Below are 26,383 nucleotides of genomic sequence, written 5' to 3'. Positions count from 1 at the left end.
GTGAGGGTTTTGTGGTGGCTTTTTTTCCTCTCTTTTTCCCTTTTTTGTTGAATTCTGTAGATATTCTGTGTGGAGGCTTAGTCAACATTTCCTTGGAGACTGTCAAATATTTATGCAAGTTTCAGAGATCTCAATTTGAAATTAATGAAGGCTGCTCAGCCAGAACAATGACAAATCTATTCCATTTACCTGCTCAGCAGGAGGAGGCAGCAATACCTACAGAAAGGGAACCCAGAGCAGGTTTTTCTGTTCCTCAGGTTTCCAAGGGCCTCTGGGGAATACAGCAAAATCTTCCTTTTTGACGAGCCAGATTTATGGATCTTCCTTTTCCCCAGAATAATTTACAGGAATTTTTTTTTAATCAAAAAAGGAGGGAACGGACAAAGTGGTTTGGGGACTGTATTTTCAAGATCAAATGACAGAATTCCTGTTACTACATGTGAGAAACATTGCTCTTTGTTGTAATGAACAACCCAGCTAATTGTCAAGGTTATTTAGGCCAGCACACTCTTGAAATGAGTTAGGGTGCATGACCTTGAGCTGGAGGGTGCAAAAATCTTGTCAGCCAACACAGACAAATGAGAAAAAGGATTTTTCTTCCTTTTAATCATGAAATCTCTTTATACTACCTTTTGCTAAAACCATAAAAAAAACCCTTACAAGCCATAGTAAAAACCACACTGACTGAAATAATTCAGAATTAAATTATCTCTTCCCACATATATTTGACTTTGCTCCAAGGATGAGGGAGGACAACTGGCACTTGCCAGCAGAACCACATTGTATGAAGTGCTGAGAGAGAGATTCAGGGCCATCAGCAGACACAGCCACGAAAATGCATTTAATAGAGTGATTCCAAAGGTTTGATTTGAGCAATTAGACCTGCAGCTCTGTCAGGAGTGGTGGTGAGCTCCCCATGAGGCTTTTTCCATCCATGTGGGGTGTTTCTGTCCCAGAATTTGAGCCCAGGGGTGGGATTTGGGAATTTGGGATTTGGTGGCACTTACGGACGATGCCGTCAGCGTTGTCCACGCGCTTGGGCAGGAAATGCGCCGAGAGGTCGCTCTGCAGGACTTCATCTGACGTTGCTCTGGCTAAAGCAGAGGCCAGAAATGAGGGGCAATTACTGGAAAGGAAAAAGAGAAAGCACAAAAAGATGTTTTAGTGTGATTCAGCCAGGTAACATGAGTGTATTCTTCACCAAGGTTCTTTGCCTGAGCCCTGCAGCAAGACCTCAGACTCACTGATGGGTTTTGGTTGCTCCTTTCACTCCTCTGTTCCCTGGTTCTTAAGTTTTAATGTTTCAGTTCATAACCTCTATTTAAATTCTTTTCAAATCTAGACTTGAACCCTCCAGAGTCTGTCACACCACTGTACATTTTTTACATATGTATGGTACAATTTTAACTCAAGTTAAGTCCAGTTTCTCCTAAGATTTGGAGTCAGGGTTCCAGAATTCCTCAGATTTCAAAGTGTCCAAAGGGTCAGGTTAACCCACAGGGAGCTGATGTGCATAAGGTAAAAAAGCTCCCTCAGGAATGATTTCTACCCAGAGTGAAGTGGCTTGAACTCACTGTAGTTTAATTAAACCTGGTATCCCCAAAGGTTAATTAATCTATAGCAAGCCAAGGCCACTTTAATGTACATTCTCTCATTCAAGAGGAATTTAATACCTCCTAATTTATGTATAACTCTGAATTTCCCATTGGTCAGCCCCAACTTCTGCAGGTATCTCCTGCTGACACAGCCTGAAACTTCCAATTTCCACAGATTTTAGTGGGATAATGATGTCTTTCCCAATACATCCACTCTCACAGGGCCACAGAGAGACACAGAGCCAATTTCAGCCCAGAAACCATCCATCAATCACAGAATTCCAACTCAGAAATCCAGAGAACAGGCAATGAACAACAACACTTCCTTCTGTTCAACATATCTATAAACGATTAAAGGATAAGATTAACAATAAATACCTTTGTCTAACACTGTTAGGAAGCTCTGAAAATCACACACAGTGCCTCATTAGGGCCCCACCCATCCGAGGGTTTTCCCTGGAATTCCCAGGCAGGATTCCGGAATCAGCCGCCTCAGGGCCGGCCCTTCCCGGCCCAGCCCGGGGCTCCAATCCCGGCCTCCCTCAGGGCTCCGATCCCGGCCCTTCTCGGGCTCCGATCCCGGCCCTTCCCGGCCCAGCCCGGGGCTCCGATCCCGGCCCTTCCCGGCCCAGCCCGGGGCTCCGATCCCGGCCCTTCCCGGCCCAGCCCGGGGCTCCGATCCCGGCCCTTCCCGGCCCATCCCGGGGTTCCGATCCCGGCCCTTCCCGGCCCATCCCAGGGTTCCGATCCCGGCCCTTCCCGGCCCAGCCCGGGGCTCCGATCCCGGCCTCCCTCAAGGCTCCGATCCCGGCCCTTCTCGGGCTCTGATCCCGGCCCTTCCCAGCCCAGCCCGGGGCTCCGATCCCGGCCCTTCCCGGCCCATCCCAGGGCTCCGATCCCGGCCCATCCCAGGGCTCCGATCCCGTTCCCATCCGGAGGAAAACCCCGGCACATCCCCTGCTGCTGGCACGTAGAGGAGCTGATTTCCTGCCTTGTTTCTTCTGTCTTTATTTGGGTCACAAAGAGCAGGTTTGTCATGCTGGTTCTGCTCATGTTCCATGAGATTCCCCAAAAAGGGAGAGGTCTCAGTGCCCGGGATAGCAGAATTATCCCAGCAGTTACCAGCAGGGCACCCGCAGGAATCTGAGCTGTTTCCAGTCCGAGGCTTCCCTGACCAGCTCAGGGCTGTAAAACCAAACTTGTTTTGTGTCACTTCTAAAGAACCCTCAGGAACATCAGGGGCAAAGAGGGAACCTGGTTAGGAACGTGGCTAAAATAGACTCAGGACTAAACAGCAAAGAATAAATAGCCCAGAGGGGAGGAATTTCTGCTCTGCCTGGCCCTGGGAGGGGGCACAGCAATGTCTGTGGATACCCAGAGCCATGAACACTTGTATCTGAAATTTTAGGTATTATTTTAACTGCAGAGACCAATGGCACAAGTGAAAGGTGCATTTACAGGAGGTGTAGCAGGTCAGAGTATTTCCCCCCAGCTCCAAGTGCTGTTCACGTGTTCCATTTCCACACAGCAGCTCTATATCCAGCCATAGAGTGCATTTCCATTACAATGCTAAACCTACACAAAAAGCTGCTAAAGATGTTATTAGATAAATTAAAGGATTTTGAGTACATCCTTCCTGATTCTCTGGCAGCGTAGGTGTGTTTAGAACACCCACAGTTGCATTGTAGCAATCCTGGAATAACTCTGGGAGGGTATTAAGTCAAGCCTAAAAGTGCTCTGCTTCCATGAATTAAGTTGGAGAAAACCAGTCTGAGGTGGGTTTAATTCAGCCCACATATTATTATGTTACCAGCTTAACTCCTCTCCATCCTGATAGCATTAAAGTGGGGAGGACTTTCTAAACACCTTCCCTGAGCTGTTCCTCTGTGCTCTGAATCTAATACAAACTCTCCTCCTGAAAATAAAAGAGATGGCAAATTTGAAATTCTTATTGCAAGGGAGTTCACTGCTGGGGCTTGAGCAACCGATCAATTTGGAGGGGAAAGGTAGAGAAAACAAATCAGCTGAAGGCTTTCCTTCTATGTCTGGCCACTCTTTGTCCTAATAATAACAGCTGCTGGCCCAAGAATTAATTGCCCTTGACATTTGTTGATCACAAAGCTTCTTATGTGGCTGCTGCAGGGCTGTGCCATGTGAGCAGGGAGGTGCCCACACGCAGACAGATGATTTCCCCTTCCTGATTAGCACCTCTCAACGTTTCCTTCTCTCCCTTGGCTCCTCAGAGCACTTTTAGTTGAATTACTTTTTCCCTTCAAGGAACAGCAGATTGCTCTGGAGGTTTAAAATAGCTGTTGAAGGCAAACTGCTCTGAGGACACTTCATTACTGCTGCACTAAGACAAATGAAGAGCCAGCTCTGGGATCTCTATCTCTGTTTTCAGCACCAAAGTGAGCACTCAGGTGAGCAGATAGAACATGACACAAACAGCAATCCAAGGGGAAAGTTCTCCCTCTTCACAAAACCCAAAATTGTCACCAGGATCCCTGGGGACAGGGAGGAGCTCCCACTCTGCTGCTGGTGTAACCAGGGGTTACCTGCTGGCTCTGCAAAGAAATTCTTCTGCCACCTTCTAGATGCTCAAGTGTTATTAGTCATGAAGTCTGACAAATTGAAACTGGGAGGGCACAGTCTTGTTTAGCAGAGAGCTGAGAGCTAAAATGCCTTTGTCTATTCATAGCTGTGCCACTAACTCAGCAGCTGACCTTGGACGAGTCACTTCGCCACTCAAACCTTCATTCCTCATCTGCAAACAAGGAATGAGAATGTCATTTCCTCAGGGAGAGGAGGAGGAGGAGGAGGAGGAGGAGGAGGAGGAGGAAGGCTGTAGAAGGCCTAAATCCGTGTTTGTGAAGTATTCTGGAATTTCTTGCTAAGAGCCCAACTGAAGGGAAAAATACCAAGATGAGAGTGGGAGATATTTTCAATCTATAGGAGGTTTATGCTTTCATAGTTCTGATAGCTTTGCTTAGGTTTTTCTCACTCTTTTCTCATAACTGCCAGAAGTGCTAAGTGGAGCACACAGGCAAACAACAGCTCTGGGTAACTCACAGTGTCACCAACAGCTGCAGGAGAGGGGAAAACCAGCAAAGAGAGACCTCAAGTTCTTAAAACTCTCAGTTCTGAGCATTAGCTCTTCTGATGGGAAAATGAAGCTAAAATGCCTAAATCCACAACGAGGGCACCAGGGCTGAAAATCCCCAGCCCTGTCGTGGTCTGGGGGAGCTGATGAGGCATCACTAACCCAAACAAACAGGGAAAATAGACCAAAACGAACTGGGGCTTTCAAGAGGCAAAGCGGGCAGTAAATCACAAAATGCACAGTGTTCCTGTTACCTCAGGAATCCCCTGACGCCACAGAACAGCAATTGTTTTAGTTAGAATGAGCAATGATTTAAATAGAAATGCTATTCAATCTGCTGAGACACAAAACAAATGCACAGGCAAACAGGATAAAGCAGCATATTTGGTTTCACCCAGCAATCCAAGACCCAGAACATGACCTGAAAAGAACCAAGCACAGCACATTCCCAAAGGCCTGTAATTTACTGTGGTGGTAAAAGACTTTGTAGGGATGACAAATGAACTGCACCCTTTCCAAAAGACATTCCAGCAGGGATGCACTTTGGGAAACTCCTGCTCGTGTGGCCAGTTGCAAGCTCTTGTTAGAAAGCAACTTCTGCCAGATTCACTTTAAGAAAAACCTCATTTGTCCCCTGCCTGTATTTACAAAACATCCCCAACTCTCAGGAGACCTTCCAGATGGAGCTTTGGAAACAGCCTGGAAGCTTTTTGAAGAAGCCTTTAAAGTCTTTATTATTGCAGGTTCCCATGCTGGGAAGTGCAGAGCAATGAGCACAGAAATGCTTTGGGGAGCTCCTTGGGCTGTTTCCCCACCCTCCCTTCCTCCAGCTCCTGTTTCTGTGGCCATCCAGAGGGACCTGGAGCATTGAGGGGCTCCTGTTTGTCCCCAGACTCCTCCAGGTCACCCAGCACTAGAGGGGAATATTCAGTGAAGCATTCCAAGACCCTAAAATGATTATGGCTGCATCCTCTGGATCTGCCCAGCAGATGCTATTTCCAGCTCCCATCTCTGCAGGTTCTCCTCTCCTGACTCCCAGAGCATCCCTGCCCTGTGCTGTTCCACTGCTCTGCACAGCTGCTGGAAGTTCTGATGCTTATTTAAAGCCTGGTCACGCTGGACAAATGGAGTATTGTTATTTTTTTTTCCCCTTAACACATGGTGAAACCCTGCACTAGATTTATCTGCTGCAGTGAGTTACTAAAAAAAAACCTGGCACACACACACACACATCCAAAAATAAGAAACAAATAGAAAAAACAATGCACCTTTTACAAGCTTGCATAACCAAAGCTCCTTGAGAAGTCATTTGAGCTGGCAGTGGTGAGACAGTGAAGATGTTGATAAATCTGTTTGAGGGAGCTGCAAACGTGCTACCCAAGGAAGCTGCTATCTATAGGCTCCCAGAGACAGCTGCCTGCTCACATCCCAGCCAGCCTGTCCTTGTGCTGACAGTTGTAAGCAACAGAAATATAATACACAAGCCTTGCAAAAAGACACTTCAGATACATTTATCATGCCCCTGTCTATGTAGACACTGCATTCACCATATTTTTAACCTTCTGCTTTCTGCTCGCTGATGTTTTCCAGGCCTATTTTGTATAGATATATTTCTGTAGTTAAGTCTGTCTTAACTGGATGTGAAAAAATACCCAAAGCAGAGGAGCACTGCTCATCAGAAATCCTCTGCACAGCTGGATGAAGATGCTTCACCAGGGGAAACCCTTGGCTTTTCACAGACTGTTCTCAGCACATGAATTAGGCTCAGAGCTCTGATGCAATTTCTGCAGAGCAAGTCAGTGCTCCCTTCTACAGAGGGTGAAGGGCACATGGCAGTACATAAAGGCACCAAAATGTGAGCAAGACAAAATAAAAAGGTCATCTCTGTCTCTTTAATGAGGTGCAATGTCAGGAAGGGCGGTGTGTATCTAAAATATAAATGCTGGCTGCCCACAAACCACTGATAAGCATTTGTGATTTAATGGCTGTCAATAAAATAGCACTGACACCACAGGGGTGAATTGTGAAGAATCCAAACCACACAGAGCAGCTTCTCCTGAGCTCCTGCCTGGATAAATTGCCTGGGTATTATCTTTGAAACCAAATTCTATTATTTCTCTCACTCATCCTCCCAGCGTGGGGGTTCTGAGGTTACTCATATTCCAATTTCTGGGGCTGCTGCTGTGGCTGCATTTAAAATGACAGAAATCACCTCCTGTAACATGGACAACCCCTGAAAACCCAGCATGGCCCTGCCAGGAGCTGGAAGCCAAATAACTGCAAGAAATTGAATTCCCAGGAGTGACTCTGGGAGGGTTTTCTTCATTACAGCAAAGAGCTGAGGATACAAAGTTTGCTGTTGGAAATCATATCCCAGCACTTCACAGCCAGATTGTATCCATCTGTTATTAAAAGAAAGGGAAACCTGAACTTTGAAGGAATGCAGAGAAAAATGGACCCCAATCCATGAACCTCTGGTATAAGAAACACCAAGATGTTGAGGATGTATCTAAATAGACTCCCCCCATCTAAATCAGAATATTTTCTACCTGAGGAGTAAGATTCTGAGGGACTGGATGTTTTATAATAAAATCTTAATTGCTGTTATGAAATGCACTTTAAAAATTATAAAAATATTATTATAAAATTTAAAAACCCCAACAAGCCACTTATTTGATGGGCATTGATTGTGCAGCTTAGCTCTTTGGTATTCAGCTTTGCAAATGCAAACTCACAGTGAAAATAAATCTGTGTTTACCCTATCATTAATTCATCAAAAGAAAGGTAATTTATTGGTATTACCCACTCATGTGACTTTCAGGGGTTTATAGTGAGAGGAAAGATCCTTCTGGATTTTGTTGTTGTTTTGCAAGGATTACCCTGCATGTTCACACAGCCCATGCCCTGCTCAGGGAGTGGGGGTGTCCAGAGTCCCCCAAAACCCTCCCTGTGCCCACTTGGCACCGCTGGGAATGGAATGGGGACAAAGCCACATCAGTGCCAGGTGCTGCTTCCCTGGAGAAGGAAATTTCCTCACTGGAAACCCAATGGCAGCAGCAGTTACCTCACACTGAGTTTCCCTGGCAGAGCCAGGCCTGTTTAAAAGCTCCACAGGACATTAAAAATGTCATTGATTTTTCTCTCTTTGGCACTCAGTCAGTTGAAAGTCAGCATAATTCAATATCTTTCTCCTGCTTCCATTAGCAAAGAAAGGAATCCATGCTTCAATCTGTGCTGCCTTATTGGAAAAAGTAATTTAATTTTACATCTGAAAGCGTGCCAACATCAGCATAAAAGCATGCACTGTATACATCAGATTTAATTTATGAATTCTGCATTTTGTCAAGCCAGGATGAGATGCTGTCTAAAATCAATGAGAGTGTCCAGCTCACTCTGAAGGTACTTATATATATTCTTATTATTTCAGATATTTTATGTCCTAGCTGGAGTTTTTGATGATTTCTCTCCTTGCTATAAAATATTAATGACACAGTCTCTAGAAAAGTTCATGTTGCAGGAAACTTGCAGCAGAGTTCAGGCACATCATTTACTTACCACTGATTCATGCCCAATTTTTTCTCTGTTATAAATAAACTTCCACTGACACTTCCCTTAAGTGGAAAGGATATTCCATGCAGATCTGATGTGTCAGAAATACAAGTTAAATAAGAATCCCCCAATGCAGAGCCTCTGTTTTATCAGAGATCAGATTAACACACCCAAGTCCTCTGTCAGAAAGAAAAATGCATTTTGGTGTTATAGCTAAAACTTCATTTCAAAGAAATGAAATAAAATGCTCCACAGCAATACATCCCCTGCTGTCTCCTGCAGATCATCATTAAGGCAAACAAATGTTAAATTACTTCTTTAAAAAGGGGTGAAGATGGTGCCTGTTCAAGTGCTCAGCTTCAGTAACATCCCCAGAGCCAGGCCCCAAACCCTGCTCCTGTTGGAGCATTTATCTCATGTAACTGAGGAAAAATCAGAATTGCAGACCAGGATTTCCAAATGACATTTGATCACTTAACTTCTTTCAACCCATTGAACAAATATCAAATCTAAGGCAAAACACACCCTGGAAGATTTATGGGCACTGAGTCAGCAGTGAATGTTCCCTCGCTGCCTTCTCCCTCCTGTGCCTTGCACTTCATCACACAAATGGCTTGGGTGTTTATGCCAGATGTAAGATTAGATAATTACTCATCCAAGTCCTGCATGTCAACTCTTTTTGGTGATAAAAAATTTATTCCAAATGCCCCATTTATAATCAGTTGGCTTGCAGAATGATTCTGTTGTGCAGTGCTGTAATTGTGAGCAGGGACACACTGTGTTTGTGCTGTAGCAATGCCTGATGTCAGGAATTCTGGGCCTGCAACGCAGGGACAATGCTATTGACCTCTGGAAAGCAATTTCCAAGCCAATGATGAAGTGCCAGATATTATTAATTAAGCCTAAAGTGGGGATGGAACAAGAGAACAGCAATTCCCTTGCACTGATTCCCAGAAAATCCTGCTGCTCTTGTGCATGACGTGCAAGAGAAACAAATGAAAGCAAACATAAAAAACAATGCAGCACCTTTAAAAGTGGTTTTACAGGCAGATGTGTAACTACAGGCAGATTCAAGGATTTCCCAGTGGGGCACATTAAAGATTGGATTGGAACCTCAAGATGACAATTACTGACACTGATGCCCACAGAACAAGATGCTGGAGGGATAAAAGGGGCTCTGTGATTGGGGTGAGTGCTCTTTTAAAGGAAAAACCCTTTAGTTACTCAGAAAGATCCCATCCTAATTCCCACTGTCACTTGTCCTTTGCAGAATTGCAAAGGATAATGGCAGGTTTAGGGGTTTAGGCTTTTTCTTTAAAGGATAATCAAAATGTTTCAGCTATTCTGTTTCACATTAAAGTCCCTAATGCATTCTGTTCTACTGAGCCACATAGTTATTTCAGTCATTCTTAATAAATAACAATTGCCAGTAGTAGTTAAGCCAACAGATCTGAATTATTTATAGTGTTGAGGAACAGAACAGCAGATAAAATACATTAGGGCTCTGGGTTGTTCTGGCCTGAACGACACAATGGCAGCATTTAGATGTTTTTCACCAGGCTGTAAAATATTCTCTTTCCAATCCTGGTTTAAAAGATTTCCTAAAGAGGCAGCAGCCAAAGCTCCAGCCATCCATCTTCAATAATCACAGTCATGAGCAGCAGGTGAGAGCCTCTCCCAAACCCTGCACTGGCACAAAGTTTGGTTTCATTGGACAGGTTGAATGGTTACTTAGGATTAGTCCTAAATTATTAGAGATAAGCAGAACTTAGGTGTTTACATATTATATAGCATGGCTCTAAACCTTCCAGTGAATTATTTAAAGCATTGTACTCAAATATTTCTCTTCTCCCTTTGCCTATAATCCACTCTCCCTTCAGCTGGAAAATGCAAAGATATCACCTGATTTTACAATGGCAAATCCAGCTTCACGTTCCAGGCTGCAGCATGGAAATCCTGGGATTTTAAGAGGCCACATCATGAAACATTGAACACACAAAAAGCAACAGGGACAGAAATTATCTTGACATTAACTTGACAAGTTATGTTACACACATGTTGAATTTAATGCTTTTTGTAGCTTCAAAGATGCATTCCAATATCTGTGCTGATGGGACAATGTGCCTGGCTGGGAATTTGTGGCAATATCTGACTTTGCCACCTTGTGCTGCCATCACAGGGGACTGCAGCAGTGGGAAATTCACTGTACAACCAACTCACAAGGAGAATTGTGCCCACAAATGCCAAGGAGAGATTTACACTCAGATGCTGCAGGGAGAAGAGCTGGGGGAGTAGTTGTAGCAACATAAGCTTCAAGCAAACAGTTTTCCTTTTATAGCTCACCTTCCACTTCCTAGATGGATCTATTTACAGCAGGAAATTGTAGCATCTCTAAGGAGTAAAAAGAATTTGAAAAGAACAAAAAAAAAAAAAAAAAAAAAGGGAGAAAATCTGGAGAGGTAAAAACCCAACCAAACTTCTTTCTATCAAATACTATCAAATACTAATGAAATAGAGGAGGAATAACACTGAAATAGAGGAGGAATAACACTGAAATAGAGGAGGAATAACACTGAAATAGAGGAGGAATAACACTTGGAGGCCATGCCACGTTGTGGAAGTGGCTCCATGACATTTCAGGCTCTGGGAATGAGGCACAGCATCCCAGGGAGGGACAAGGGACAGGGTCCCTGTGCTCCCCTGCTCCCTCCTCTCCCTGTTCCCAGCTTTATTGAGGATTTGCACTCTGAGGTCACCAAGGTGGGGAAATTCTGTGAGCTCCAAGCAGGGGAATGTGGATTTCCACAGGGCCAGGCAGGTCCTGAGCCCATGGAGCAGAGCCTGCCTGCTGTACACAGCTAAATTTGGCTCTTCTTGCTCACAAAGGCTCTGGGAAGTGATTCCCAACAAGCTGGGGATGTTTCAAAGAATTCTGCAGTGCTGTGGCCTCTCTCCTGTCTTAGAAGGTACAGAGAATGATTTAAAACTGGGGAGAGATGTCTTAAATTTACTCCCAGTCCCATTTAAAAAGAAATCTCTGCACATTGTTAAAAGGTCAACTGAAAAAACAATAAGAGCTGTGACATTTCATAGTGTGACATTACAAATCTCACCAGATTATGGACATTGGTTCTCTACCCTGGACTTCTCAATACTTCACAAATTCTCCCACACAAACTCTGCCTGTTCACCACAATCTGGGACTTTGTTTGTGCAGCATAATCAGTCTTTAAGTCTTATTTGTTCCATTTGATTTTCTGTGAGATGAACACGTTCCCAGCACCCATTTCAGAGGTGCCAACGCTGCTCATGTCAGAATTGCCCAACAGCTCTGCTTTCCCTCTCCCCCTCCACAAAGAAGATTGTCAACTTTTCCCTAAGCTTATTATCAAACCTGTGATCTCTTCAGAAGAGGCACAAGCTCTAAATATAAGAAAGAATCTGTTACATAATGCCCTGAGCAAGGAGCAACAAGAGCCTGTGGACAGCACGAGCCTGAGTGAAAAGGGAGGAAAATCTGTGACATTACCCAGTGCCAGCCCTTGGGTCTGTCCTGAGCACCCAAAGCACAGAGAACATGGAATAATTGCAAAATTTCAGGGTTTGTCCCTAAGAACATGGAATAATGTGCAAAATTTTAGGGGTTTATCCCTAAGAACGTGGAATAATGTGCAAAATTTTAGGGGTTTATCCCTAAGAATGTGGAATAATGTGCAAAATTTTAGGGTTTATCCTAAGAATGTGGAATAATGTGCAAAATTTTAGGGTTTATCCCTAAGAACGTGGAATAATGTGCAAAATTTTAGGGTTTGTCCCGAAGAACGTGGAATAATGTGCAAAATTTTAGGGTTTATCCTAAGAACGTGGAATAATGTGCAAAATTTTAGGGTTTATCCTGAGAACGTGGAATAATGTGCAAAATTTTAGGGTTTATCCTAAGAACGTGGAATAATGTGCAAAATTTCGGGGTTTATCCTAAGAACGTGGAATAATGTGCAAAATTTCGGGGTTTATCCCTAAGAACGTGGAATAATGTGCAAAATTTTAGGGTTTATCCCTAAGAACGTGGAATAATGTGCAAAATTTTGGGGTTTATCCCTAAGAACGTGGAATAATGTGCAAAATTTTAGGGTTTATCCCGAAGAACGTGGAATAATGTGCAAAATTTTAGGGTTTATCCTAAGAACGTGGAATAATGTGCAAAATTTTAGGGGTTTATCCCGAAGAACGTGGAATAATGTGCAAAATTTTAGGGTTTATCCTAAGAACATGGAATAATGTGCAAAATTTTAGGGTTTATCCCTAAGAATGTGGAATAATGTGCAAAATTTTAGGGGTTTATCCCTAACAACGTGGAATAATGTGCAAAATTTTAGGGTTTATCCCGAAGAACATGAAATAATGTGCAAAATTTCAGAGTTTGTCCCTAAAAACGTGGAATAATGTGCAGTCTTTCAGGGTTTATCCCTATGGAAGGTAAACAAATGCAAACAGGTGACATTGCCTGGAAGTTGATTCGGGATGTGGCAAGAATTTACTCAGATCTGAGGAAATGTTCCTCAAGCATGAGCAGGAGTTGTTTGAAGCTGCATTGTAAATAATGCACTGGTGGGACTGACTCAGCTCATGATGAGGAGGCTGAAATGGAGCAGGGACACAGCTCTAATCAGCACTTAAGAGAGTTCCTCAGGAGCCACACTATCAATTACCCTGGTAATACATATTCAGGGAGGCAGGGATAGCAGACAGAGAGAATAGCAAATCAAAACATTAATAAAAAATAAGGAACCTTTGGAGACAAATGATTATCTTCTATGTCTACAGTGCTTTGTGCGTTCCCAAAGGATTTAAAATCTAAAAATAAATGATTACTTCTAGCAGCACTGACATCCAAGCTACCTTGGATAAAAAGCAGCAAATTGCTAACCATGGATAGCAACATTACACAACTGTTTGGAACAAACAGCAAGAAATGAACCATGCTGGAGAGAACAGCAGGTCTCTACACAGAAATTGAGGGTAAAATGTAATGAGAATAATGTGAATATCACCTGTGATGGGATAAAAATGAGAATTGTCTGCCTTGATATCTCACCCTCAAACTCCATCATCCTTCTCTCATCATTCTTTAGCACCACACTGAGACAGTGCCTTGAAGGAAAATGCTCAACATCTGCAGCTGAAATACATTTTTATACGTATATATGTATATATATACATGCATAGATACATTTTATATATATATATATATATATATGTATATATGTGTGTGTGTGTTTAAATATCAGTAATCACCACAGATTCCTTGGAAAAAGAAAGAGCAAATATTCCTAGAATAGCCAGAAGATCAAATGTCTCACAAAATTTTAAAACAACAAAAAAAGGAGGAAATCTAGAGAGGAAAAAACCCAACCAGACTTCCTTCTATTAAATAGTAATGAAATATGTAGCTAACACAGAAATTACTAAAACCCCAGGCAAAGTAATGTTTTGAAAATAAATTCAATCAATTCTGTCCCCAAAACACACACTGGTAATGGTATTGGTAGAGAAAATCATCTAACAATGATTAATAAAATAAAGAACCAAATGGGCCTCTGCAAGGCACAGCTCTGGACTAAAGGCAGCAGTAAATTAGAATAGTAATTATATGAGCACAAAAGAACAAATCCAGGAGGAGAAAATCAAGGAAAAATAAAACAAGTAGATTTTCTTAGATGGAAGAGAGATTTCTGTGAAAGATTTAGAGAAGAGCCACGAAAGTGCAAGAATTTTTAACTGTTAACAAAGCACCAAATGTTAGAAAAGAAATCAGTATTCCAAATGCAGCCTGGAAAGTGCAATGGATGATTTTTGCTGGGTTTATCTGTAAAACACTGCTAATAGCACAGAATTGGATCTATCAGGAGCACAGGCAGGCAGCACCAAGATTCCTCAGGGGCACAGAGCTCTCAAATCCAAATGCAGGGGGTGCCCCCAGCCCAGTGAGCTCCTTAATGAGGCATGGAGGCAACAGCAGAGACACAACTGCCACGGGTTACGCTGAAAATAATAGAGCAAGGCAAAAATAAAGATTAGCAACAGCAGCTGAGCTCTGAGATAACGCAGGGGAAGTTGGTGCTAAAGCAGGATTTGAGCTCTAATAAGGCAGCAGTGGTAAATTGGAAGATGTAACATGATAGGAGGCTGAGCGGTGCTCCAGGTCTGGGGCTGACAAATGACACCTCTGCCAGCAAATCATTTAATCCCTGCACCTCCATCCATCCAGGAGACAAAGAGCTCCATTGCCTTAAAACTTTGGAAGAGCACCATGAAATTTAATTTATTAATGCCTGAAAACTGTGCTTTAATCCTTAGATGGAAAGGGCTGGGGAAGGACAAGGTATTTACAAAGTTACCACTGCCTCCTCAAATATTTTTGTATTTTTGTGTTTTCTTCAGTGAATCCTCATCTGCTTCTGTTCTGTTTCAGCTCATGATTCCACAGCATGTCTTGACTTAGAGATGTTAAAAACCAATAATGGACTGATGGCAAAATGCTCATGGTGTTTTCTAATATTTAATGTGGGTTTTTTGATGATGATCATCACAATTTCCTGAAATCATGCATTTTATTTGTAGATTTTTAGTAGTACCAAAGACAGACAAAGAAAATCCCCTCATTCCCAAGTAAAGCTCAGCAAGGCTGGAGCCTGAGCTCTGATTTGCTTTCACCTGCCTGAGATGGCAGCAAAGGGAAATGCTCAGGACAACAAAATAGAGACATAAGAAAGCAGCAAAGAAAATCCAAAGTGATGCCCACAAGAGTGGAACTGACCCCAGTGTGCCACTGAGAGCCCAGGCAGAGCAAAAAGTGTCACCCACAGGGACAGCCTGGGGCAGCAGGGCTGAGAATCCAATCAGGGAAACCTCCCAGGCTCCTGCTTGCAGCTGAATATTAATTCTGGATATTTAGGAGAACTTGCCAAGAACAATTGCACTGCTCCTCCTGAGCCTTCAGCTCTGAGTCACCATCACATTATGGAAAGGTGAGCACAGCACAGAAGGGGAAATTACCTGGGTTTTGTTTATTTATCAATAAATAAATAATTTATTATACATATAATACTTCTCTATTTAATATTTCTTTATTTATTATATAACATTTATTAGAAATACTATAAATAATTCTTACATCTTCTCTTTTTTAAAAGTAGTATGAAAATGTCATTATCTTCACAGGGATCAATGATATTCCTGGGCATGAAAGAAAGAGGTTTTTGTGTTTGATGGAGAACTTTGAATCTCTGCTGCTCTCCCTCTCCTGCAGGAATGGCTCAAAGGAATAAAGGGATATTCCTTTAGTGTTCTTCCTCCTGCCCCAATCTACCTAGCAAGGAATCTGGAGAAACTGGAAAGAAATATTAGCATTTATAACCATTTCTTAAATCCAGATCTCATCTTGCCAGAAGGAAAATGTCCATTTTTGATAGCAAGTTTTATTTAGGCTGGAAAAGGAATATATGTGGCCCTTTTAGTACATATGTTCAGTTGAATGTGATGTCAGTTGCAAACAAAACTGAATATTACTGATTTTAACACCTCAGTGATCAAAGCTCTTCTCTGACGCGGGGAACAAGAAAAATTAGCAGGGAAAAGAACAGAGGGCATGAAAAATGTGCAGGGAAAAGAACAATAAAGTACAATAGGACACGTCTGAGTAACTGCTCAGGTTCTGATATCTGCAAAACCTGACCAAGAGGGAAAGGAAGAAAAAGAAAGAAAGGAAAAATTAATGGAATGATTGAGATTAATTTGAGTACTTGCTGCTGCAATAATTAAAGACTTCTCTCTTATCATGTGAATGTCTCAGGCACCCCATTCAGGAGGGAGATTGACACACTGATATATTTTACTTCCAAGTTAAAATGGATTTCTCTTCCCTTGCAGCCACTCTGGAATATATTGAAGCAAAATAATGCAGAAGATTGATAAGAGCAAAAACAGTGAATAACATTTAGTCAGGAGTGCAAAGAATTCTGCATCCTGAATCCCCCTTTGACAAAGGAGCAGCAGGAATTGGACATTTCTCCTCTCTGTCTTTTCCAGGGGTTTTTCACCCTCCCACATCCCAGCCCTTGCCCACAGATTTCAAACAAACTCCTCTGGTTCCAAGGATGACAATGAACAGAGAAGATCTCCCAATATTTCCCTTGCACATCCTTCCAGGTAGAACTCTTTCCTCCAAAAGGGATTGTTGTGAAATGAAGAGAAAGACAAGAAATGTGAAGTGGTCAGGAAATAGGGGAAATTAGAGGATTAAAACCCCTGACTGTGCTCCAGGTTGTCCCAATAATCAGTTTATATCTATTAACTTCAAAGTCTCCCTTGTTGAAATATCATATCTTTAAAAGTCTAAAGCAGCAACCAATTAAAAAAAATAAAAAGAGAGTAAACCCCCAGATTTCTCACTCCATGTACTTAATACGAGGTTGTTTCCTGATGGAACCCTTGGTAAGTGGGAGTACTCAGGGAGACACTTGGATTTACATAAATTTGAGAGACAAAAATGCTCTTAGAGTAAGTCCATGGCATGGTTGGGATTGAGTCTTCCAGCAGAAATTACTCCAGGCTGCACAGAGACACAGTGCTGAGTCTCAGGCAAAATTCATAATTAACTTCAGAGTATGTCCTTAAATTCAATCACTGCCCTCCCCTTTGCAACATTAGCACAATATTTACAGGTTATTCATGCACAATATGCCAAGTCTAAGTTCTTATTTTACCTTGCTTCTAAGTTCATTTTACCATTGCCACACAAATTTTAAATCTGACTCCCTGCCATTCCTGATAATTTGATTTTTACCCTTTTGAAAGGCACAGTACACATATCACAGCAACACTCAGCAGTTAATGCAATTTAACGCAAAACTACACACAATTTTCAAAATGGATAGTGGAATTCATTTAAGAGTTCTGCTAGACTCAACCTGATATATTGCATCATCATACAGTGGAATAGGTAATAACTTAGGACTTTTTCTTCATAATGGCCAGTAAATTCAAATTCTAATAGTTCTTCTGTGAGCAATTCATCTGCTAAAGACCCAGGTGCAGCACAAGCCACTCACCAGAAGGCACTGAGGTTCCCAGCTTGGCAAATACAGAAGAGATTTAAAAGAATCATCCATTTGCTTTTTTGGCACAAAAATCCCAACATTCCATGAGCAATTTCTGAGAGATCCATGATGGAAGCAGCAAAGAGCACACCCAGCAATGCCTGGTGGAGAATTTACCAAAAGGATGAGAGAAAGTGGCGGAACCAAACCCAGATATCTCCTGGGCAAGGTGGGCTCTTCCAGCCACTCCTGTCTTTTTTTTTTTCTGTTAGAATTTAGCTTCCATTTGGGGGAACAAAGGAAACAAAACAAACCAAAACCAAACCAAAGCACATTTAGATTTGAGAAGAAATGTGTAAGAGGAGTGTATGAAGGTTGTGGAGTAGAAAACAGCAGATGGCTGCAGAGGGACTGCACGCCCCAGTTCACTCCTGGGCCCCTGGTGATGCCAGCAGAGCCCCCAGAGAATTGCAGCCCCAGGATCTCAGATGGTCCCTGCAGGGGACAGGCCTTGCACAGCCTCACCAAAAGGCTCCTCAAGCTGCAGCCATTCCATCCATCCTGTAATGCCCACAGGATTCAAGGATAATGTTTATTTTTTGATATACTGTTCTCCAGCCAAATTATTTCTGCTGCACTAAAGATTTGTTAAAAATGCAAATCAGAGAGCAGTGAGAAGGGTCAAAAGTTTGGAAAATGAATAAATGGTGGCTGAGGAAACACCAGAATTCACACACGGAGCAATGAGGCCCATGAAGACTTGGGGCTGAAAAATTCACAGGAGGGATTCAGAGTGGGCAGAAGGAAAACCTCCCACCTGTAGCTGCCATCACCAGAACTGGAACAGCCCTGCAGAGGTTGTGGGATCTCCAGTGCCAGGATCTGAGGTGAGGTCAGAAAGGAGCTCCCAGGATGGGCTTCAGATTTAGTGAGTTCTACCTTGAGTGGAACCATGGACTCAATGACCTCCTGAGCTGCTTTTCAGCCCTATTTTCTATGGTTTTTCTATTCTATTAAAAACATGTGAAATTTCCCTTAGCTCTTTTCCTTAAAGGAAGGAGGGTAATTCAAGAGGCACGGGATCTCCAGAGCATAGTCCTTAATTAATTAACCTGCTAAGGTAACCTGCAGTCACATTGTGCTGTGGGTGCCCCCTCCAGCTCCTGCCCTACATTCCTGTGGCTTCTGCCTCTGGAATGTGGAGCTGGATCACAGAGAGTGGTGTGGCCTAACTCTGGGAAATCCATGGGAATTGAGGTGACTAATTAGGAATTGTAATCAGGCCCTTAATCCAAGGCAACAGAAAGACATGCCTCTGGAATCCGATTAGCTGCTTAATAATTCAAACCAGGCACCAATAATGGATTGACTGCCTGGGAAAAGCATCTTCATCTGAGGCTCAGCCTCACATCTCCACTGAACTTCCAAGGAAAGAGAAGCCAACCCTCAGCCAAAGTAAAATCCATGAGGTCTCTATGCTGGATGTGACATTTTGGGGTTCTCAGGGCTGTAAAATTCTGTAGGACTGAAGAACCAGCTCTTCTACCTCTTTGTAAGGAATGATTCTGTAATGATTTCAATTCTCACACTTCTCTGTCCCACTTTTAAAAAAAATTAAATCATTTTTTAGGGTAGCATCTCCCTCACAGGCAGATCTTTGGGTGCATTGCTGATAACAGCCTTTGCTGAGCTCCTGTTTTATCCCAGCTGCTGGGAATCAGAACTGAGAGACTTAATTACTGCACCTTTCAGTAAGGATTTCATTTTATTTTTGTTCTTTCTGCTGCAAATGCCCATGAATCAGAGGGTCACTTTAAGCACAGAATTCAATTTAATTATACTCAAAGGCATTTTTATCATTAAGCAGGTCAACTTATTAAAAAAATATCTTGATTATGAATAATGGAAAGGCTGGCAGGCAATCCAGGAGAGTTTCACTCTGAAAGCTCCCACATCCATTTGTTTAGATTTGTTTACTAAGCACTGGGCAAGGTCCCACTGAATGAAAATGAACATGACAGCATTAACTGAAACCGCATTCAGTATTTAATTGGAAGTAGATTTTCATGCTTATTTATAGATCTTTTAGAAATGTGATTATTTTCCAGTATTTGTAAACTGGACTAATAATTCCTGATAAAGGCAGGGGATGAGGAAAGCAACTGAGAATAGGACAGTGAGCTGGTAAAGCCCTTCCCAAGGTGCAGTGATTCCATAAATCAGGCAGGATTGGATCCTTGTTCAGGTAGGAAATGTTTTAATTACATGCCAGGGAGGAAGTCTCTGATGGACTATCCTCATGTGAACCACTTGGAAATAGAAAAATCCATGCTGTTCATGAAGACTTGATGTGCAACGCAGAGGAGAGTAAACATTCTGGAGAAAAACCATTCTGGATGGGAGGGAACAGAAGAAAAGCAAAGCTATTTTCATGCTTGGGTCTTTTCAAGGCAAGCATTTGCATATTTTTGCTCTATTTCGTATGCAACTCCGTGTAACATGATTTCTGAGCTATTTATAAGGCTAAGTAGTCAAGTAACTGTGTTTTATATATCCCCTTCCTTTATGCTCCCCATTTTCATTAACTCTTTGTTTTCTAATAGTTCAACAGGCCCAGAATTCATTTATTTATTTAACTCTATGGTCAATACTAATTTAAAAAGTGGTATTTATTTTTAACCACTTGCTGTAAGTATAAAAAAGAATTAATTCCATTATTTTAAGATAAAGGCTTTAAAATGCAATCACACAAGGATGCAATGGAAGAAGTAAATTCAAGTTTTTACTGAGTTCCAAAAGGTTTTTACCTTCATCTTTATGTCCTCATGACACAGAAAGGAATCAAACTGCAGAGATAAAAGCTATTACCTGAAAGGAGCCTGATTGCAAAGGCAGCTCCTCTCTGGACCTGGAGGCCTTGGAGCACTTTCCTAATTCAGCCAGGATTACTTTATGACCCTGATCATAGATAACCACAAACACACAGATATCAAATGGAAGAGCTAGAAGCAATTTCTGTTCTTGGAGGAAAGTTGTATTTGCTGCTTCTGGGGAGGTGTCCAGACACACGAGCAGCAGCTCTCACAAGCCACAGAGACAACATGGCCTTACCACAGCCCTGGATTCTCATTTTTCGTTCTCAGCTTCCTTTTCTACATAAAATCAAACATCCCACAGCTACAGCACCACAGAACTGTCAGAAAACCAGGAGCTGGATTTTATTTGCCATAAATGGTTGCTTATGGCAGACAGGTTTGGTTTTATCAGGAGAACAGATCCATCATGTTCCTCTAAATACAGAAGTTTATTAAAACAGGGATTTATCCAGTTCTCACATCAGTTCTGCTGCTCCTTTCTCTCCCATGGCCTCATCTCTTTCCTCTCCCAGCTCTGAGATTGTTCCTCTCCTGTCCAGGCTGGGAAAGCAGCAGATTTCCTGGTAATGGATTCATCTGCTGCTCTCTGATGATCTATTTTTGCTCAGATGATTCAATTGAATGTTCCTGCAGTGTACAAGGCTGACCTGAGCTCTCTCAGGTGATGACCTAAGGACTACCATTACTTTTATTAGTCATAAAAAATTTCCAAGAAAAAGTTTCTTATGGAAACAAATCCGAATGAAAGGAAGAAACAAGCAGTGAAAATACAAACTTGCAGCTGCAGTGTGACACTAAAATGTGTTTTATAGTCTCCAGTCAGGTCTCATACTGCTTACATTCATTTTCCAGCTGTTAGATAGTTGATCATTGTTTGTTTGGACACAAGAGCAAAGACATTTCAAATGGCACGGCACTTGGGTGTTTAATTGGAATTCTCTGTAAGAATTTGCCATTTTTTGTTACCATTCTTACAAATTCCTGAGTAGCTCTGTAAATAAGGTCGCCCCAAAGAAATTGGGCTGTGTGTGAACAGAACAGAGCAGTTCTTGGTTCTTGTGCTGCCTCCTCACCCTCTTCACCCCTGCACGTGGCCCTTGCAGCCCTCTCTGTCGGTGGCTTTGGCAGGTGGCAGTGCCAAGAATCCCAATGATGTCACCTCTGTCACTTGACACCTCCGAGGACACCATCCCTGTCACCTCCACACTAACGAGGAGCACGGGGTGCAACAGCACTTCCAGATCCTGGGGGAGGCAAAGGAGCAGCAGAGGCACAGCAGGAGCAAGGGCTGGTGGTGATGGAAGGCCCAAGTTCCCCCTGAAAATCCAGGAATTCACAGACATGTGCTGGAAGTTTTGGGATCTGGGCTGTCCTTTCTTGCATTCCACTGGAATTTCACTGCAGAAAATGCTCCCTGACCCAAAGAATTCACAATTTCAATATTGAAATTGTCAGTCAAAAGGAGAGGAAGGAAGGGCAAGAGAAGTGAAGCATTAAAGGCATGAAAAGAATGATGATTTGGCACCCAGGTTAGCCCCACTGCTTGGGAGGGAGATTTCCATTCAAATATTGTTCAGATTATTATGATGAAATTAGGACAGGTAAGAAGAGCAACTTCCAAACACAGAGGTCTGAACCCCAAGCAAATTGTGCTACAAGAAGGCAGACTCAGAATAAGATTCCTAGTGAAATATTAGTCTTGCTGCCACATATGTCAATCCATAAACTTAGGGAAAGGAACACCCAGAATATAAATTGGACTCAAGGCAAAAGCAGCTGCAAAGCAAAGAATGAGCTGATTTGACACTTGCTAAAAAAAGTCCATTAATCAGAGGAGAAATATTTATGCTTTCAAGTGAGAACAGCAGATTTGAAAAACCAAATATCTGCATAAATTCCTCATTGTATTTCCAGACTTTCAGCCACAACACAACTATTTCTGTGAAAAATGTGATTATACAAGTTTGTGTGTGTGTTAACAATTCGTGAGAGTAGAATTAAGAGATGTCCCACATTGAGAGATCTAAAAATGCCACACAGGTAACATGAAGAGCATTTCAAGCTGACACTGGACCACTGATTAAAACCAGATCATGTTTTATATTATCCAAAAGTGGTGGATATAACCTCCAAGTTGGAATTCATTTTATGCTGCATAATTTCTTCCTATTAAATCTGAGTGGTTCTTTAAAAAGCAAATTATTTGCCAAGGGTATTTTTAATGGGAATTTTGAAAAAATAGCCAATATCTAATCTTAAAGTTCTCCTGAATTTCTGTTGCTATAACAACGCTTGCAAACCTTTTTCCTGTTGAGGACATCTGTAGCTATTTTTACAGGCAACAGCTGGATTTGTCTGTCTGAATTTCACTTACAAGAAAAAGTGTTTTATTTGCTGCCTTTGAACAAGCTTTTAACATAATGACAAATGTCAGAGCCCAGCAGGCTCAGTAGCTGAATAATCTGGTATAAAACATGTATTACATGGCAAAAGTGTAAATTAAGCAACAATTTGATGAAAAGTAGTGAGAATCTCACAGTCCCCCCATGCACAGACAGTTCTTCCTTCCAGATTTAGCACTGGAACAACAAGGGCACAACAAGTCTTTAGAAATGAGATCTTTGATCACAGGAGATGCCACCTTTGTACTTTAAATTTGTCTAAAATTTACCAATACAGAAGAGCAAGAGGCTGACTTGCAATTTCCTGCAGAATGAGGTGTGCCAGGCACCTGGGAGCATCCAGCACTCTGAGATGCCCAAATGCACTGACAATGTAACAGCCAACCCTGCTCATCCTTTTCTAGAAAACTCTCATTCAACAAAAACAACAAATCCAGTCAGGGATGATCGTGGAGATGTCTCATAAATAACTGAGCTCTCCCAGCACCTTGCAGGATTGGGCTTTGGGTGATCTTGCCCCCAAATTGTTGATGGCTGTAAGACTGGAGAGAGAAATTTGGAGCTCAGACAAGCAGGGAACACCCAAATTGGCATTGAGAAAAGGCCATTTCAGTTTAAACCTCCACTTTATGTTGTGCAGGATGTATTTATTGCTCTTATTATTGCACATAATTTAGAATATAGGATCATTAGCATGACTCCCTGGAGTGAATTGTTTGAGGATTAGGGAGGAATGAATGATATCCTAATGCTGATTCCAAAGCTCTGCTGCCATGTGTGGGGAGAAGCTGCTGGAAGCTGAGCCTGCCCCCCCAGGCACAGCAGCTCCAGTGCTGCAGAGCCTTTCAGAGCACAAGGAGTCACAAAAGGCTCTGTGCATTCCTGAAAAATTCCCTCCTGCTGTTTCCTAAAAGACCTGTTGGTGATGAACTGCAATCACAAACAGAAATAGCACTGGCACTCTGCTGGGATATTGGAAATACATAATATATGAGTTATACAGAGGCAGGACCTGCACCTATGCCTGGGGCATGGGTATTTGGAGAATATTTGCTTTATTTTTCAAACAAAAGAGGGGAAGGCATGACATTTGGTGAGCAGGGTCCTGTATCTTTTATTCTTTCTGATTTTAGCTGTAAATACATAATCACTGTAAATGCATTTACACCTACACGACTCCTAAAGCAGCCCAGAACTGTTCCTGCTCATGTGCTGATCAATAATTACCAATTTCGTGCAGAGACAGGTAAATTGCCAGAGCTTCACCCCAGGACACTTCGTGCTCAGACAGACGCCCACAGTTTCAAGGCAACACTTTGCACCCCAAAAGGCAAAACCAGTCTGAAAATTTTTTCTTAATAATTTGCTTCCAGCTGATTGCTCCCCACATTCAGATGTGTTCCTACTGCATTTAGATGAGTTCCTACTGAAAAAGTCCTGAGTATGACTTGGAAGTCAAGGAGATTTACAGCCCAGTGGCAGACAATGGTTTTGTTGACACTTTCTAAGCTGAATTTATTGGAGAGCTTCCTGAAGAGCGGAGAAATATTCAATTACCCAGTAAATATCAAAGAACATGCTTGGTGCTGCTGTTCCTGCCTTGGACAGGAATTCCAGGCTTTGAAGTGTGACCTTTTGTTCAGGCCTGCTGGAGTCTATGTTTAAATTGTGTGCTGCAGAATTGGACACAGTGCTGAGCTTAGGAGTGATTTCCATGCAGGTTTATCCACAATGCAGGGAGCAGCACACAAAGTAGGGACTGAAAGGCCCAAGGCAGCAGTTTTTCAACAATTCTCTAAAAGAACAAACCAACTTCCTCTAAAAAAAGATTAAGAGCAGGGATGTGAAACAATTGAAATTCAATATCTGAACTGTGCCAGGCTGAGGAGCACCTGGATGCTTTGCTGTTGTTAGCAAGGGAATAAAGAAAATAATACAGAGAATAAAACAGCCTTGGGATGCAGCCAGGAGAAAGCAGAGAAATTCTGTCCCAGGTTCATGATCCATGGGAAGGCTCATCTGAAATTCCACTCATTAATTGATTGCTCTGTTATCTACAAGATAAGAGGCCAACAGGCCCAGCAGAGTGCAGGGATGGGACAGGATGGGCACAGAGTGGAAAGCAACTTATTTGTTAGGATGTGGCAAAAAACAAGTAGTTCAAGCAACTGAAAGAATTGGAGAATGACCTTGTGTTAATCAGGTCAGCATGCCCAAGGGAGTGGGAGGGAAATCTCTTTACTTAATAAGATCAGTCTTGATTTTAGAGATAATAGGGACATAATTACAAATTGGTGAGGATGATGTGACCTCCAACCCATCTTTGAAATCCTCATCTCAGGATACTTAATAAACCCAGTGAAAGTGGGAAATAAAATGGAGTGAGGAATGATGATCAGAGCCAGTGCCTGGTGGAAAACTCTTCAATAACAACCACACTGAATTTTGAGGAACTGAAAGAAACATTTTAACACCACGTGGAGGAAGATCTATATGCAGCAAAACCTTTTAACACATCTTGTAAAGCAAATTACTTCAATACACTCACACTTTAACAGTGTGGTTTGCAGCTTTAACACACAAAATGAGAGCAAAACAGAGAGAAAATGAACTGGTCTTTCTTTGAAACAACCTCCACACACACCTTCTTGGATAACCTTCCAGAAATGTGGCCTTTTCTGTCTGCTATTTATATTTACTGAGGCTGCTATGATGGGTTTTGGAATAAACTCTCAGCAATCAATCTTTAGAAACACAACAGGACTTGGGTTTTGCACGCAGGGATGCAAACATCTGTAACCCTGCAGGTGCTGCCATCTGCTCAGCTATTAGAATTTGTACCCACAAATATAAAACTCTCCCAGGCACTATAAATACCTTTGGTTTCATATTTTGGTGATTTTATGAAGGTTTTAAAAATCCAAACCTTATGCAGAAGGATTAGAAAAAAATAGATGTGTTAGAAAAGGAAGAGAGAGGTTTGGAATGGATATTGGGGAGGAATTTCTTCCTGTGAGGGTTTGAATTGCAGAGAGGATTTCTCCAACAGCCACTGACCTTGAATTAGACCTCAACACTTTAGAAAAAACTTTTGAATTTACCTCATTTCCAGACCATCAGCATTCAGAGCACATGAGTGACACTGATCCCCATGTGCTGAAATTCTGACAGTTACCTTTAAACAGCAGAATCAAAGTAACACCAAAACATTACTAAATGTCTTTACTACCATTTTCCAGATGAATTATTTAATAGCAAACCAAAGAATAAAATTCTAACCCAGTGACTTCAAGATGACATTGCTCTCTGTTCCCAATTTCTGTGTGATCCTCAAGCTGAAATCAAAAGTTGCTCCATAAATTTAATGCTATTTAAGAAATCTAGGGTTTAAAGAAATTTAAAGCAGAAATAACAATAGAGGATAGCTTGGGGGAAAAAAGAAATCAGTGGAAAGCCATGAAATTTCTCAGTGTTCCATCCTTCACGTCACAAATAATCTCTCTGGAGATACAAACACACAGGCAAAATTCAATTAATGCTTTCAAACTGACAGGAGTGGTTAAAAATAACAAAATTAAAGCCTTTTTAATCAGGAGGCATTGCCAAAAGGTGCATGCAGTGAAGGCCAGCACTGATTCCAAGGCCTGGGAAGGATCCAGAGGGCTCCTAAAGCTCCTGGGTCTGTCCTGAGCCATCCCCTGGAAGCTCTTCCCACATCTCCTGGCTGGAGATTGCCTTGCCATGATATATTTCTATGGAATAA

The 26,383-nt window shown here is 42.1% G+C and overlaps 1 protein-coding gene across 1 annotated transcript in view; it reads right to left on the bottom strand.

Moving 5' to 3' along the window:
• Positions 1 to 26,383, bottom strand: part of PPM1E (protein phosphatase, Mg2+/Mn2+ dependent 1E) — a 63,475-nt gene that overhangs the window by 13,216 nt on the left and 23,876 nt on the right. The window contains exon 2 of the mRNA XM_059486774.1: positions 1,008 to 1,126. Within this exon, the coding sequence (XP_059342757.1) occupies positions 1,008 to 1,126 (119 nt within the window). The remainder of the gene's footprint in view (positions 1 to 1,007; positions 1,127 to 26,383) is intronic.

Source organism: Ammospiza nelsoni, chromosome 21, assembly GCF_027579445.1.
Source record: "Ammospiza nelsoni isolate bAmmNel1 chromosome 21, bAmmNel1.pri, whole genome shotgun sequence".
In the NCBI taxonomy this organism is placed as follows: domain Eukaryota; kingdom Metazoa; phylum Chordata; class Aves; order Passeriformes; family Passerellidae; genus Ammospiza; species Ammospiza nelsoni.
The sequence above is the reverse complement of the archived record's forward strand: the minus strand, read 5'-3'. Positions and strand labels throughout refer to the sequence as shown.